Raw genomic sequence first — 17,494 nt, 5'->3', positions numbered from 1 at the left:
GACAACAAAGGAAAAGAGAAGATGCTCTTTAAGTGAAGGGACCATGTCTCCACGTTCTCTGCTGTCCTCACCGAAGCTGGAAGACACCCTGGCCTGCAGCTGGGTCTCAATAAATAACCGGTACATACAAATACAGTACACCAGGCACTGTGTACAAGTTTCCCATTCGTGGCCTCCTGGAAAACTCACAAAATCCTATGCAGGAGGGAGTTATATTCTTATTTCAATTTCACAGACAAGAAAACAAAGGGAGAGAGAGTTTAACCACTTGCCTAAAGTCACACAGCTAAGAGTGAATGGAGCCAGACTTAATCCGCAGAGCAAACAATTCTTTTGAGAGAAACAGTTTTCAAATTCACATCTCTCCGATGGGGAGGACCTGGCTCTTTGTGACCTGCCTCAAGATTCGTCCCATCAGTTCAGGTTAGTAATACTAACTACTCGTAAATACTGAAGTGGAAGACGATTCAGGTAAACTCAGCGGAGCAGTCCTTGGACAGGTGCCAGAGGGCCGGGAGACCCCTGAGATTAAATGCAACATTGTGTGCATACCTGAATTCTCCACAGAAAATGCCCATAGCTTTCAAACTTGAAAGATTCTATGACCCCTCCAACGTTTAATGAATTCGCTGCTTTTCATTAAATGATGCTGCTATTGTCACCCCCAGAGAGTCCAAAGGGCTCTAAGTGCCTTTTGTATGCCTGTTAGAAGGGAAATGACTAGCACAAAAGCTTGGTGGGTATTAGATAGGAGAACGGTCAGTCTCTGCAAACACCTCAGGTGTGGAAAGAGCCCTCAGAGATCATCACTTAATTAGGAATATTCAGAATCCACTCCGTTGTTAGCAAGTGTTCACCATGAAATCAAAGACCAGCTCTACCAATAACCAGCTGATCTAGAGGACAGTTGACACCATACGACCCCATATCATGGACCAGATTTGGTGGTCTTCAAAATATGAAAAGGTGACAACAAATTCCACCTTATAGCAGTGCCTGTTAACAGCTTCTTTCTAACCATTTCATTTTCTAGGATCTTCACCTGCAGCAAGAATATCCAGACTTAAGGCTCTGTACTTGGGAAAACCACCCTCACGCTCAACAGACATATACTGAGAGCCTACTATGTTCCAAAAACTGCACTAAAGCCCTTGCTCCCATGTCGTCTGGATAATTCCCTGTGATTCTAGGCAACATGTTTAAAATAGAAAAGAAGAAGCTGCTGCAGCAGAGAAAGCAAACTTTTCTAACTGGAGTTATCCAAAGTGGAATAAGAGCTGATAAAAAGTAAGCCAGCCGTCACTCGAGGCATTTTACATGGATTTATAAGTGAGCTAAACCTAAGACTGTGAAACACGGAAGGTGGGTAAGTACAAGATGACTGTACTAAAACACAAAGTAACAAACACATGTAGCCAGTGCGTGACCCTTTAAAGCTCGTATGTTGATTATGCTGCTTACAGAGAAGAATGTGATATTCACAAATCATCTCATCACAAATTACATGCTTACCGGGTCTACTACTGTAATGACCTTGGGAGTTGACTCAGTCTTCCTTAATCTAACAAGCATGTTGAATATAATCAATTAGGTTGGCAATTAAAATTATAATTTACCTAAAACATTTCCCCCACCCAATTCCTGTCTCTTCCTAAGGCTTGAGAAACTGTTGTGTGATCAATAGGAGCCCTTACAATAGAGCACTCGCTCACGCTCTCTCTCTTCTCTCTCTCTTTTAAGCATTTCTATTATGGATAGTTTATTAAACTTTAAATTTCTTTCCTATTTGTAAGTTTCAGCAAAATGTAGTCAGCTTTCAACATAGAGTGTCAAGGGATAATTAGGACAGTTAGCGGTAATTTATCATTTCTCAGCTGGGTTTTCAAGCTTCCACTAACGGCCTGTAGAAATCTGTTGGCCAGTTCTATATAGATCACTATGAAATCTCCTTCATCTTTGTGCAAATTGCTTTTCTATTTAACGGAAGTGAGCTGAAAGATGAGCCAATCCATTTCTGAAAATCTAGCCTCCAGTGTGTGTATCATCCAAGTGCTGCTGAAGCCAGGGCTTCAGATGAGCTACTGTAATGGCTAATGGGTGTGATGATGCAGCTTTTTTCCCACCTTCTGTGGGTTAGAAATGCAAACCAGGCAGTCTGACTTCAGGTTAGGTCTTCAGAAAATAGGCACAGGAATCTACGGACAGGCCAACAGTACCTTCTACAGAGCAAATATTGCCTCACACGTAGTCCACCAAAGACGAAAAGCCTAGAGAAGGCAGAGACAGCAGCTCTGCACCACTTCTGTGTAGGAGAAGGATTTTATTAAGGCTGAGCTGGAAAGGGAGGACCTTGCGTTCTTTTGAGAGACTCATTTACTAGATGGTGAAAAATGAATGCTCTGGGTAATTTCATTTCAAATTGATTTATTTCTAAATGGGGGAAAATTGACACTTGGTGAAGAAAGTAGAAAGCAAGTCTCTGGGAAGAGCCAGCTAGTCTCAGGTATAACCCAATTATTTGAACACAGGAAATAAGAACACAGAAGGCTGGGTGCAAGGTCATCCAGGAAAGTCATTCCTTGCCATGAATCCCTTCCTTTTCCCCTCCTGACACACCCTCAGAAAAGTATAAACTGACCCATATTTCCAGTTTATTTCTGACACCTAAAACCTAATCAAAGTTCACTTAAAAAAAATCTAATAGTTATTCTCAATTAGATCGCACAGCAAATTAAATCATAAATTTCTCTATCCTAGCCCTGGTTGTGACATTCCTAAAATACAACTTTCTTCCCTCCGGAGCTTTATTTAAATCTCTGAGGCCAGGCTCGAAAGCAAGTTATGGATTTGATAATTTGCTCATGTGGCCACAGTAATTGTTCTGAGCCATATTTATGATTTTATTGGATCTTACAGCAATCAATAATAATCCATTGATGTCCCCGACTGGGGTTTTCTCACAGTCCACAAATGGGGCACTGGATTCATTTTTAATGTACTCACTTCGCACTCTCTCCCTGAGAGAGTCCTGCATATATTAATAAAGGCCAAGAAATGAATGGCATTGGTGTACATACCTTACCCTGAAGAATTAGCTGCAGGATAAGATTTAACACAAAATAGAAGGGGAAGAATAGACTAACGGGGCCCATTTTGTACAGCACCACTATCATTAAAGTTAATGGAATTACCCTGCGGTCATGCACCAAAGGGAGCCTTTTGGAAGTTAAGCTCTTCTAGGGCCACTGATCTGCAGAATTTCAATCAAAGATTCCCATTGGCATGTGATGAGTATTGCAGATGTGCAGAAGCACTTTAGAAATTGTTTACTCAAACTGCCAGTTAAGCATATTAAAAAGTAACAATAACTGAATATTTCAGAGTAGATGATCGAATTGAGGATGCCTTTCTGTTGGAAGCTGCAGAAAGTTCAACTCTTCCTGGATGAAACAATAGCAGACTTTAATAAATCACCTAACCAAAAAGTCTAGATGTAGTGCAGACTTCAGGGCTGATTAATTCAGCAACCCAACAATGTCACCAAGGATCCAACTTCTTTCAATCTCAGCCATTCCGGCCATGGCATCTGGTTCATTCTAAAGCAGGTTGCCCTAGGAATCCCAAAACGGCTGTCAGCAGGCAGGGTTACCACTTTCTTACTTAGAAGCAGTAGCAGAGAGCAGAGGAAGCACCCCTTCCCTCAAGTTCTCCACGATGCTGGGAACGACCACTCCTGAAGCCGAGAGAATCCTACACCCTAAGTGACTTAGGTCAGAATTCATTAGTCATCACTGTGGCAGAGAGCTGGCTTAGGCTATGATGGGCAGTCCCTGGGCCAAATCTGGCTCACTGTGTGCTTTTGCAAATGAAGTTTGATTGGAATACAGCCACGCCCATTTGTACAAATTCATTTACATATTTTGTATAGCTCTTTTGTGCTACAAAGGCAGTTGTATAACTGTGACAGAGACCATCTGGCCCTCAAAGCCTAAAATGTTTACTGTCTGGCCTTTAATGGGAAAATTTGCCAGCCTCTGGATTAACCAAATGAGGTTAACTCCTGGAGCTAGAAATGGATTCAAATGCATCCTGTCTCCTTGGCTGCTAAATAATGGAGTGTGGAGAGTATGCTGGGGAGACAACCAGTGCCCAGAAGAGACATGAGACCAAATTATTCAAGTTCCTAGAAACTTAAAAACGAAATCAGTTCAGGGGACCCATCATATTGAGCACATGTGAAACATCCTCTGCCCTTAGAATATAATCCCAAGAACAAATGCATTTAAAATAGAATTAAAACTCCTTACAGTGGTACTGTATTTATACCGGTAGAACTACTCCCCTGCCCACCTCATCAAACTTATCTTCCACCACTTCTCTCTCCACCCCAAAGTCCTCCCACCTGGTCTTCAACAATCTCCTAGATCGTGCCAAGCTCATCTCTCCTGCTGTTTCCTCTGCCTAGAAGCTCCTTCCTCCCCGGCTCTTTACCTGGCTGGATCCCTGCACTCCTCAGGTCTCAGTTTCCAGGTCACCTCCTCCGCAGGCCTTTTCTGACCGCCCTGCCTAAAGCAGCCATACCGCCCCTGTTCCCCTCCCTCCCCCAATATTCCCCCCTTTCACAGCACCGTTTACAGCCTTTCTAATACTCCTCGAAACCTGCAATTATTTTATTTGTTCATTTTGATGTAGAGGAAGACAGACAATAAGGTGAGAGTTATTCCTTGACTGTACCCCAGTTCCCGGAAGTGCCTGACACATAGTAGGTACTCAATAGACACTTAATAGTGGGAGGAATTCACACGAACTATGTAACTTCTACAACCTGTTCCGTCTTCCTCTCTTATGGCCCTTATTTTGATGACTGTCCTTAAAGACAGGCAAGGACTGTGCCTCATTCTTCTTGTTCTCCCAGAGCCCGTGACAATATCTGGAACATGGTAGGTATTGGACGAATAAATTAAAGAATGAATGCTCGACAGAAAAGCATGGGCAGGCAGGATTCTCATTTTCTGGGAAACAGGAACAGGACACTTTTGGTAGTGAGAGAATTCTCATCTTCTACCACAGACCAGAGCTGTTTTAAACTGGAAGCAGCTACCTTACAGCACACGGGGTTCCCAGGTGTAGAGGAAGATGAAAGTTCAATTTAAAGGCTATAGAGGGGGAATCATTTGCAGAAGAGAAGGTACGACATGGTTTCCAAGGTTATTTGCCTCTCTAGGATTCTCTGAGTTATCCCAGGCTCTGAATTTTTCCTCAAGAGTGAATTTCATCTCTGGTCATCTGATGGCAGGGCTGAGCTTGGAATCACATTTATTCCTTCCAAGACTAAAGAGTTTCCTCAAAATTATACTGCTAGAATCTGATTACATCTGGGAATTTATACCATTTATAACCAACAGATGAATTGAAACACAAATAAAAGGTCCTGTTGGGTTGCTTTTCAGGGCAACAGTCTAGAAAGTATGATAAGAAAATATTTTTTTCAAGGAGCAAGTACTGATATACAGACCCTAGGGTGGGAGATTTGAATGTGAACATTAGGATAGATGGATTTCACCACGAAGTAAAAGAATATTTGGTGAGTTCACTTTGTTCACTCACTCGTGCTTATTCTTATAAACCACTTTAGGCAAGGTCAACATCCTAAACAACTTCATGTTTATTTTTCATGTAACATCAGGAACAAGAAAAGCTTATTCGGAAGAATAAGCTACGGGGGAAAGAAATGTGGGTTTTCATTACCAGAATGCAAAAATATCATCTGCATGTTGAATAAGCCCAGAAGAATTATGAACCATCATTTTCGTCCTTTCCCCTTGAGGTTTAGGATTAATCCGATTCAGAAGGCTTCTAGCAATTTATGTTTCTATTTCCCTGATCTTAGTGGATGAGTGGCTTCTCCACAGAGGGGATCTGCTAGGAGACCACAGGTGTAGGATTGATGCCTCATGACACGTAAAGTTAAAATCTCAAAATTACCCTTTCCCAGAGCTAACATACTTCACAAAGAAAGGAGGGGGGGGGGGCGGGGGGGAGAATTTCTCACTGTGTTTGGCCTGAGGGCCATTACAGATTCTCACCAACCCAATGTTTTTCATTTAAATGTCACTGGGAAGGTCATTATTCTAATTCTTCCATGTCTGTGGCTTTGCAGGTTGCCATGTCTATTACTCATTAAGCTGCCTTCCATCTGACCCAGGCTTGGTCATTAAACCCTTAGATTTTCAGCGGCGTTTTGAGTCGTGAGAATTACTCTAGTAATGGTTTTGGCATACAGGGCAAAGAGGGGCCCCTGAAAGGAATGGAGTAATTCAAGGTGCATTTGGGAATTAAAATCCAGTCTAGGTCATCTAGACCAAGAATCAAAATATATTCATATAAGTAAACAACACAGCAGCTCACACATCTGGGGGACCATCAGAATCAACTGTGGACTTTTCAAAAACCATTTTTTTATGGGCCCTGTGGTCGGAGATTTGAACATAGGAGGTGTGACGACTAGTTATATGCTAAAGATAAAGACAGAAAAAAGAGGGGATGATCAGAGTCATTTCCCAATGGAAAATTCTTCATATGGGACCCCTGTGAAATAAAAATTAAAGAGTGTTTCCTATATTTTCTTTACAAAACACAAATGAAAAGCCAGGAACTTATCAGATATGTAGTGAAAGGCCCCTGGCTACCCTTGACACCTCTTGGTGGGCTTCTTCTCTTTAGTACCTCACTCTAGGGGCATCCTGATCCTATGCTGTCCATTTCGCTAAGCAATATACAGATCCATTCTTTTTAATACTTAAATAGATAGTCTATAAGTAACATTCTTTTATATTTTATTATTTGTGCTGTGAGTACTGAAATAAAAGTTTGCAATTTCATCTGGAACTGTTTTAGTTGAAATGTCCAGTTTCAACCAAAGCACACGTTATTTGGGGGACTTTCACTCCCTGTTCTGTATTTAAGGTGTGTAAAGTGGTCTGTAACAAATGGCTCATCTGTGAAGACTGAACTGATCACACATATTTAGTCAAAACTATTGAATCCTTGTCACAGAATTCATTGGGTCTAGTTTAGTAACTTATTTTTAAAACAATGGTCATTTTAGCCAAGCTGCTTATTTAGATGTCACAGGTTTAAAACTTTGAGCTTAAAATGAAGTGTTACATAAAGTTAGAGAATTTTACACATAATGTCCTAGGCCTGAAACATACACAGGAAAATAGTGAGAGAGAGTACTGTCTTCAGTGATTATTTACTGAGCACTTAGCATTTCACAGCAAAATGACAACAGAGAGTCACTGCCCTTACTGCATCAACAGAGGTACGAAGGTGATTCTGAATAATAATGCCTACATTTATGTAGCATTTTAGGGTCTATAAAGCACTTTGCCTTTCACAGGATATTTGATTTGACAGTAGTTAAATAAAACCCCCAAACTCTGAGCATCAGGTGGGAAAGACAGTTCACTGAAACCTGTAAAACACTGATGTTAAGAATGCATCTGCGGGACTTCCCTGGTGGCACAGTGGCTGCCAATGCAGGGGACTTGGGTTCGATCCCTGGGCTGGGAAGATTCCACATGCCGTGGAGCAACTAAGCCCGTGCGCCACAACTACTGAGCCCATGTGCTGCAACTACTGAAGCCTGAGCACCTAGAGCCCGTGCTCTACAACAAGAGAAGTCACCAAGCCACCACAATGAGAACCCCACGCACCACAACAAAGAGTAGCCCCCATTCGCCACAACTAGAGAAAGCCCGCATGCAGCAATGAAGACCCAAGTAGCCAATAAGTTAATTAATAAATTAAAAAAAGAGAATGCATCTGCAATATTTGCCACATTTTTGTGTCATGGATCTCAAAATAAATTTAACAGCCAAATACCCATTTTGCTATATGCCAGGGCCTCCAATTATTAAGGGAATTTGTTTGGTAGCACTAATGAAAAATTAAACATCTAAAACATATAATTCTGCTGAAAATTGACATATAGCAATAAAGCAGCATTTAGGTTAGTTAACCTTCGCCTATATAATAAAATTAAAGAGGGAGTCCTCTGGATATTTTTAGATGGAACCCACATTATTCTAAGCAGAGAAAAATAATATAGATGAATCTGTGTTGAGGGAGACAAAACATTCACAAATCTCTCTGTGTGTCTTTGGCTATGCTTACTGGGTGCAAGGTGTTTTTAGGAACATCTAGGCAGATGACACAATGGAGAGTTGGGCTTTCAGACAAGCCTGGGTTTGAATCCCAGCTCCCCTAGTTTATAACTTGTGTTGTCATCATTATTGTTTTTGACAAGTGACTACATCCATAAACCTTTGTTTCCCCAAGTGTAAAATATTAATGCCCAATTTTGAGAATTGCGAGGATTAAGTGAAAATTATAAAACTAATAGCAAATATTTATTGAGACTTTCCTGTGTGTCAAGTGTTACGTTAAAGGCATTTACATGTGTTTCAGTCCTTTTGATCTTCGCAACACCCCTGTGGGGCAGGACACTATTAACGCCCCTATTTTATAAACTTATAAATAGATGCTGAGGCTAGGAAAGGTTGACTTTCACAAGAGTCATAGAAATGGTAGGCGATGGCTCTGGGAATGAAACCAGGCCATTTGGCTCCAGAGTCCTCTTCCCTTCCACCCCCACTCCGTCTCCAGCATCCCCTAACCAACCCATCTAAGCTGCCTGTGAGTTTGAGAGAACAGGGAAAAAATAAACAAATAGGAAAAAGAGAATAACAGAGAGCTTGGTTAATTTTTCTTTCAGTGCTTTGACCCAAATGGCATCATGCAAATAAAAATTAACGAATTAGAAATAGAAAATCTCAATGATTTGATACTTACTTAAAAGAGGGTTTGAGGGTTTAGTATGAGAGAGGAAGTTTCCTACAGGGGAAAGACAGGCTCATCTTCCCTTCTCCTGCCTACAGAGCAGGGACCAGGGGTTTTGTCCCCAAATCACCAGAAGGGGAAGGAAAGTCAGTGACACGTACCTCCCGAAGGGAAGGGTGAGCCCGAAGGTGTCCAATCCCACCTGTACACCCAAACCCATTCCCTGAGCACCAAAGCTGGTTTTGGTTTACCAAACTCAGGCAAATTGGATTCATTTTCAGAGCAGAGATGCAAATTTTAAGGCAATTGCATGAGATAAAAGCTACTGCATCCTGAAGATACTAATTATTCAGCAGTAAATACATGCATGGGATAAAAACATAGGCAAGGCACTTTCCCTCATGGCTTTAATCAAAGGATAAAAGTTCTCTGGCAAATTAGAGCTCTCCTGAAATTTCTTTCCAGATGAAAATAATAAATACCAGTCAAATAAAATCATTTTGATTTTTAAGATGTTGGTTTCCCCTTCCTCTGCATCCCAAATATTAGGAATTCTTCTGGATTGAAAGCAAGCCGCTACGTGGTGATTCCTCCACACCTTGTCACTTCTTTGCTAAGCGGCTTTGCACTGGAGTGATGTGTACGTGAACATCACACCCCAATTAATAAGGCAGATTTCTGAATGTTCAAGTCATCAAATTTTGTAAAACTTCAAACTAGATATTCAAACTACACAAGTAATATGATCAGAAGAAAGTTTTTCTCTTTTTTTTAAGAATTTAAGCTAAAGGGCAGTAATTAATAGTGAGAAAATTTAGTGTATAATTAAGCGAACTTAGTTTTGCGGCAGGGCCGCAAACAACCTATGCTACAAACATCCTCCTAAAGTAAAACTTTAGCCTGTCTTAGGGACGAGAAAACTGAGGGTAAGATTAAAATTCAGAAACACGCATAAGGTCCTAGGGAAAAGATGTGGTGGGCTGGGCGTTCTATTCACATCTTCATATCGGTTTCTTCTCACCATCACTCAATACATTTGATAGGGTTTTCCCCATTTGAAAAATGAGGAAATGAATGTTCAGAGAGGTTAAGAGGCTGGCCCAAAGTCACACAGCTAATAAATTAGCCGAGGTAATACTCCTATGGAGCCTCTCACTGATGTCAAAATGTATGAACTCCTGGACTTTACTGAGAGCTAAAATGTCCTCTAAGCTCATGAATTGAAGAGATTACCAAATCTTCTCGTGGAAGGGACTGAAGAAACTCCTCAGTGAATGGAAGAGTTTGTTTTTTTAATTTTTAAATTACACTTCTTTAAAAAATTTCTTTCCTTGTTCTTCCCAAAGCAATCTGAAAAAGTAATTGCTAATGTATCAACAGTTAATAAGAGACGCTTCCCACTGCATCAATACTGTAAAATTAAATATCTAAGTAGAGGATCCAAGCACCATAAACAGAAGAGTGTAAGCAAGTATATTTTATAAATAGCTCTTATAAAATTCTAGATTACCTGCCTGCCATGAATCTCTCTCTTTAATATACCTAAAGCACTCTCCCACCCAAAGATGCCCATAGTAATTGCTCTAAAAGCTCACGTTAAACTTACTCAGTAGCATCCCTTTTAAAGGACTGAACATTGCCTTAATGATTTGGCTAGCTGGAATTACATTTTGGAGAATGATTTGGGAACTTGATTAGTAGGAATTCTGGCTTTTGTCAGTGATGCCAGAATATGGGAGATTCCTGATAGAATTTCCAGAAAACCCATACCTCTGACTGCTCACTGAAATACGAGAACATATCATCTGCATCTTCATGTTAACTGAAGTTAGAAATTTAGGACTATAGATTTTTTTCTACCATTATTATCTCCATTCTCCTCCCCACATCGGCCAAGAGAGCCGCTGTAAACAATGACAAAACACAGGTTCTCAGGAAGCTTACATTCTCCCAGGACTAAAGAAACAATATGAGTACAGGAAAAAAGTAGCACACAAATAAAGAACAGTGAAGAGGGCCTTGAAAGAAATCAAATAAGAGGTGGACACAAAAACTGTTGCCTGCCATTTTAGGAAACGATGAATGTTGCCAGCCATCAAGCCATCAGCCACTGTAGCCGCCCCTACAGTGCACCCTGAGGGGAATTCAGGATGGAGAAAAACAGGATACTGGCCCTAGGTAGTAAAGATCCATATCAAAGGAATAATTTCAATGAGAGACTCTTGCATCTCCCCATACATAGAAAAGCACTAAAATCATCAACTTGAGGTATCTGTTTTTTTGTGTGATTATCAGTAATCTTTTGATGTTCCTCCACATTCTTATTCGGCAAAACTCCTCTGTATCCTGGCTCCTCCGTTACCTCTTTGAATCAGCTCCTCAGAGCTATCTGAGAGGCTGTCTTTCCAGGCTATAATTCTCAGTAAGGTCTCCAAATAAAACATAACTCGCAACTTTCAGGTTATGGGGTTTTGTTTTTGTTTTCAGTTGACAAAGGTAAACAGGAGAGGAAGTAAGGGGTTTAGGAGGGCTACTTCAGATGGGAGGAGGCGGTCAAGGAAGGCTGATGATACAGCAACATATGGCTGTATATGTACACGGTGATGTGGGTATGCGTACAGTGATATATGGCTGAGACCAGAAGAAAGGGATCATTTCTCAAGCCTGCAGAATGTCCGAACTGCTGCAATAATCACCTTGTGGAGAGCACTGCCCTCCTACATTTAAACTCAAACAGGAGTGTCAGCTACAACTGGCACTCGCCATCGGCACTTGTCATCTACCTCTGCAAAGATTAAATCACGTGCTGCTGCAGCTGCTGACTGCCAACGCCCCCCTGAAAGGTGTTCAGGGTGGAGAGCTGAAATGAGGCCCTCTGTGCTCTGTGAAAAACTGGCAGAACAGGTCTTTAGATAGTTAGATATTTTCAGGAGCCAACTTTATGAGCCCAATTGTTGTATCTCCTCATATCTAGGAAAATACTAAAATCCTTCATGGTGATGACTGCTCCCTGCGACTAGCAGTAACCTTCTGTAAACGATATGTGCTTGACAGCATGTTTTCCCCTTTCATCAAAATAACACGTATACAGATCTTACCCGGTACCTCTTTGGAACAGTTTCTCAGAGCTATCTGGGATGCTGTCTCCTGGGCTGTGGTCCTCATTTTGCCCCAAATAAAACTAAACTCTCAACTCATGTTGTGCATTTTTTTAAGTCGACAAGAGTTAATAATCAATCGATAAACAAGAGGTCACTTTTTTAGTTTGATATTTCCCTTTCTTGTTACAAATGCCTTACTGAGTAAGCTAGGCCACCCTTTCTCTTTGCAAAGACGAATTTAAAGCCCCCAAAACAAAAAATCCTAAAGGGGCGCCATGTTCAAGAGGTTCGCTCAGTGGTGCATCTCTGCTATCAACGACAAAAATTGCTTAGGGAGAAGAGATCATTGCTGGGCTTATTGCCATTACCACCCAACAGGAGACAAAAATGGCTTAAAATCCAGGCATCAGGCGGGATACCAAGAGTCAGACAGAATCAAAGATGAAGAAAATAGTGCGCTTTCCATGGCAGGCTGTCAAATGCTGCCTCCTAATGTTCAACTGTTTGAATTTCAAAATCTGAAATGCTTAGTCATGACTTGTAGTTTTCAAAACATGACAGCTAAATATTGATGATGTGGCTTTAGTCCCTGGAGGGCTGACTCCTGGCTTCCGTGGGTCAAGGGTATGTGGCCATCACCACTTACGACTTTATCACCATAAAACAGCAAGGCTGGTAAATATCTACATTCTGAGAAGAATCATGGGGTGTGCCCCATACACAGAGATTCTAAATCCAGGGATTTAGAATAATAACAGAATCAACTTTTTTCTTAAACTAACATCAAAATTAATTTTCATGTAGGTAGTATAAGAATCACACTTAGAAAAAATAGATTAGACAACTTTTGATATGTAGACTTGGTCTAAAAGGACAGTTTTCAAAACTTTGTCATCCCCTGAGGTTTTAGTTGTATGTACAGTTGACCTTTAAAACTTGGGGGTTAGGGGTTCCTAACTTCCCGCAAAGTGGAAAATCCATGTATAATTTAAAGCGGGCCCTCCATACACACAGTTCTGCATCCGTGGATTCACCAACCACTGAGCTATAGTACTGTAATATTTACTACTGAAAAAAATTCCTGTATAAGTGGACCCTCACAGTTCAAACTCCTGTTATTCAAGGGTCAAGTGAATATGGGTGTTTTCTTTTAGACATTTAATATTACACAAAGGATTTGAGATGGCCCTGCTAATTCACATGGGGGAAATTCTGGAATCACGTTGAAACAACTGAAAGATATCCAAAAGAACATAGTCTGCCAATTAAACAAAAGGAAAAGAGTAAAAAAAAAATCGACAAGCTAAATTACAATGGCGGTGATGGTGAGAACCATATTCAACAATTTATATATGCATATGTGCCGTATATAAATACATAGGGCACACTCTAACATACACCTCGTGTGTGTGTTTGTGCGTGCGCGCACCAGCCATGCTCCAAAAATTACTCCATCATCCCCACCATCAAAGCTAACAAAAACATTAAAAATTTCAACCAGATCATTGGGACATGAAAACGTAGTCACTGCTGGAATTAAAGAGTCTGCCGCCGTGGTGCTCAGCCCTGCTAGACTTGGTGCTTTCTGGGGTTCTTTATTGTGTTTTATTTTACTGTCATTTTTAATTGAGCGATATAAATCAATGAACATAAAATTTACCATTTTAAAATGTACAATTCAGTGGGTTTTAAAAATGCTCATAATGTTGCACAACCATCGCCACGAATTCCACACTTTCGTCACCCCAGAGAGAAACCGTTATCCATGGGTAGTCATTTCCCATTCCCTTCTCCCTCCAGTCCCTGGCAACTCATGATCTACTTTTGTCTCTATCCAATGCCTGCTTGTCTAGGAAATATTTTAATGCCCCATTCAGAATTCCAAAATAAAATTTTGAAATCATATATTCATATGCATTTCAGATATGTTTACTTTGTGCATACTATCAATCTGTGCATGCCCCTTGACTCGGTTTGACATTCTCCCATGTTACTAGCTATGCCTCTGCAGTGTTACTTTCAATGGTTGAAGGAGTTCCATCAAATAGATTCTGCAGGAAGCACCTCACTAATCTGGAAGCATTGGAATTTACATTTGAATACCGATTTTTAAAAATCTAGCAACCAGGTTTAAACACTTGTGCTTTGTATTTCAAAAAACAATTTCAAAACGAAGCTACTCATACTCTACCGTTTTTTTTTTAGTATTTGCATATTTACAAGGCTGGCATGGAGGTGGAGGAAAGCAGTGAATCCCCTCTGCCCTTACCACATTGTGTGTCTGGAGCAAGGCTAGCTCTTTTTTACCATAAGGAATTTGGTGGCAATGTCTATAGGACATTTGCTCCTCAAAAGTACTTCGCAGAGATTCTGTTTTAAAAGTGCCACGGTAACTGTGTTGAGCGCTAAAGCCACAGGCAGAACATCAAAAGAGGAGGCTGTTTATCTGGCATTGCTTGGTACGGAGCATGACCTTACTGTTCACCGTCAGCCTCAAAGCCGTAAAATCTTATTTCCCAAAATGTAACATTAGCACCCCAGTTAGACTTGCTTCTGATTTCTAGCACACACACACACACAAAGGCCTTTTCTATGCTTTCTATAGGTACAGGAACTAACTGCATAGGAATTTGCATTTGTATGAAGGGGGCTGAAACTCAGCTTCAACATCAGCCAGGATTTTATTCTTTGATTTTACTTTATTAGGGAAGCGAGACTATCCTAATAAATCCTCCTTCCCTCTGTGGACACACTTAAAAACCCATTTTTGAGCTCCACTGACTCAATTACATTGAACTTTGGTATTAAGTACAAAGGGAGGAAAAGAGTAGGTGTGTGGGTGGAGAGAAGAACAGAGGGAAGCACAGGGTGAGGAGTGAAGGGACAGCCATGGAGCCACCACATTGGTGAGTCCTCAGTTCAACAATGGTGAAGCAACAACAGAGGCTGTAGGGACCCAGAGGGCTGTCAAAGAGACCCAGGCTTAACAGGAGACACCCCCCCCCCCACCCCCCGATGCACACGAGGCATGTGTGCTCTTTCCTAGGCACTACCTCCCATGAACTCCTTTTACTTTAGTTTCTGTTTCAGGACTCCATGATTTAGTCTTTGCTTCAGCATTTGCACAATAATAATTTTACTACAAAAGATAAATGTCTTGTAAACGAATGGGAAACATATTGCTTGGTAAAGTTTATAATCTCAGGATTGATGGCTCTAACACCGAGGGTCTCTCTGACCTAGAAGATAACATAATGAAACAGCAATGTGCTCCAAATGACTCCGTGTGCTTTTTTATTAGTTCTCATAATCGCCCCCTATTAATTTGTATGCACATAATAAGCACTCACCTTCACAGTCTGTCCGGCTTCGGGGCCATCCTAGAAATAGGAGGAAAAAAAAAAAAAGTCAGAGGTGAGAACAGATAGATGGTATCTCTTGCTTATTCAGAAATATTGCCTGTTAATAATTTAGATCCAATTTCATTGTGTGTTAATTTATAGTTTCCTCATGGGGACCATTCGCTTTGAATGTGTGGGGCCCGACAGTTCTCCATTTCCGCCTGAGAGTAAGTGAGAAGTTATGTATAAAAATGATATAAATTATCCAGTGAGCCAACCCCTTTCCTACTTTCCATGCTTTTTGCTTTCGGCTATGGTTTTAATTGCATTAAAGGAAGACTGGAAATGTTTGGGGAGGTGAAGTGTCACACCTTTCGGTTATCTTTAAACAAGAAGTAGTTTAATTAATGTCTGATTAGTTTAAGTCTCTATTTGGGAAATCTACTATAAACATAATCCATTAAACAAGAATATGGGCTGTCTCCTGTAGGAGAAGCACCCAAGAATGGGCCCTCTCGGGCTGTTCTGACCTTGGGAGAAAAGGTGGAAGCATCCATTGCAGCTGGGCCCTTTCCCGTCCGAGGTCCTTCCCTTGGCTTTCTGAAGCCCAACAGAACTATTTGCTTAGCTGAAAATAAGCAAACTCATCCAGTCATCAGCCACAATACAAAGCAAAAGCAAGTGCTCAGCTGGTTTGGAACAGCAGCACAAGCAACGTTTCTATAATCAGAAATCTCAAAATTGAATTAGAACTCTGAAAATGTAGGTAAGACTTTCTACTTCTAAGACCCAGACAAACCACCTGGGGTGAGAATTTCTGACCTGCTATGGCCAAGACTAAGCAGACCTGTGTAATCAGCGGTTTCCAAACTTGGAGTCTCAACCCATTAGTGGGTCATAAAGTCAACTTGATGGGTTGTGACCAGGACTAAAAGTGAAAGAAATCAGATAACAGAACAAAAACTATTAGACTGAATAGAATGGGTAAACATTGTTCTGTGAAACTTCGGTTTCCTTTATCTACATATGTGTGGGGCAAGAGGGGAATACTTGATTGTGAAATATATACCTTACTATAGGTTAAAGTTTTAAAAAGTTTGAAAATACCACATATATAAAAGTACTCTAAGTGCTATGTACACATCAGTTTCTATATTTTTGGAATTAACTTTCTGGCCAATCATGTTAGATGACCAGCACTGGCTATTCCTATGAATGTGGATTTTCTTCTAGTATTTCATTAAACTGACACGTCTTCACCCAGTTACCTTTATTTGGTATCTCTGGAAAGATGATTTGTAGCATAAACTTAATAAACCCACCCTGAGCTTAACTACCTGCTTGAAGGTGACTCAAAGGGATTAATACCCTACACACACACACACACACACACACACACACACACACACACAGTATTTTACAGGGAAGTTTAGATACTCTCGACACAGACATGGCAGCAAAAAAAATTTTTTTAAGAATGCAGATGAGGGAATTCCCTGGTGGTCCAGTGGTTAGGACTCCTCACTTCCACTGCAGGGGGCACAGGTTTGATCTCTGGTCAGGAAACTAAGATTCCGCATGCCGTGCGGTGTGGCTAATAAATAAATTTTTTTAAAAAGAGAGAAAAGATCGCAGGTGAGCATTTCTAGTTAGAGCATTTCACGACCTAAAAACAGTGGCCTTCTTTATCTCTTCTCTTTGAAAGTCTACGGTGGAGAGCTGAGGAGGGTCGAGGAAGGATGGTAAATATCCAGTTTACCTAAAGCACAGAGTATGAGGTCTCACATTATGAAACCATCCACTTCTTTCAAAGGGTTATTGGAGACTCATCAAATCTCAAGGCCACTCAGGGCTTTAATTATGTATAGATACCCGCAGCTTTTTCCATGCGGGATATGAAGGGGCTCATGGTATGTTCCTACCAATTCACTCAGTCCCCACAGCTGATGGCCCACCATGGACCTCCTCCTCCCACAGTGACAGGTGTTGGCTCAACCTCTGCCTGAAGATCTCCAGTGATAGGCACGGCGGGGTGGGGGGGTGGGGGGGAGGTCTAGCTTCTTTACTGGGAAGTAGGCCACACTGAACATTCAAACAATCCAACTTCATACCATAATCTATCATTGAGGCTTGAATTAAAGAGAAAAAGTCAGCCTTGTGAGGGCGAGGCCCTACCTAACCTGCACATCTCTATTCCCTAGAAATAGA

General features: G+C 41.0%; 1 protein-coding gene across 3 annotated transcripts in view; it reads right to left on the bottom strand.

Annotated features, from left to right (window-relative positions):
* FHIT (fragile histidine triad diadenosine triphosphatase) overlaps positions 1–17,494 on the bottom strand; it is a 1,404,433-nt gene that overhangs the window by 264,273 nt on the left and 1,122,666 nt on the right. For all 3 annotated transcript variants that reach the window (XM_057705524.1, XM_057705526.1, XM_057705525.1), the window contains exon 6: positions 15,296–15,325. In XM_057705524.1, coding sequence (XP_057561507.1) covers positions 15,296–15,325 — 30 coding nt within the window. The remainder of the gene's footprint in view (positions 1–15,295; positions 15,326–17,494) is intronic.

The sequence above is a fragment of the Hippopotamus amphibius genome, chromosome 13 (genome assembly GCF_030028045.1).
Source record: "Hippopotamus amphibius kiboko isolate mHipAmp2 chromosome 13, mHipAmp2.hap2, whole genome shotgun sequence".
Classification (NCBI taxonomy): Eukaryota; Metazoa; Chordata; class Mammalia; order Artiodactyla; family Hippopotamidae; genus Hippopotamus; species Hippopotamus amphibius.
The sequence above is the reverse complement of the archived record's forward strand: the minus strand, read 5'-3'. Positions and strand labels throughout refer to the sequence as shown.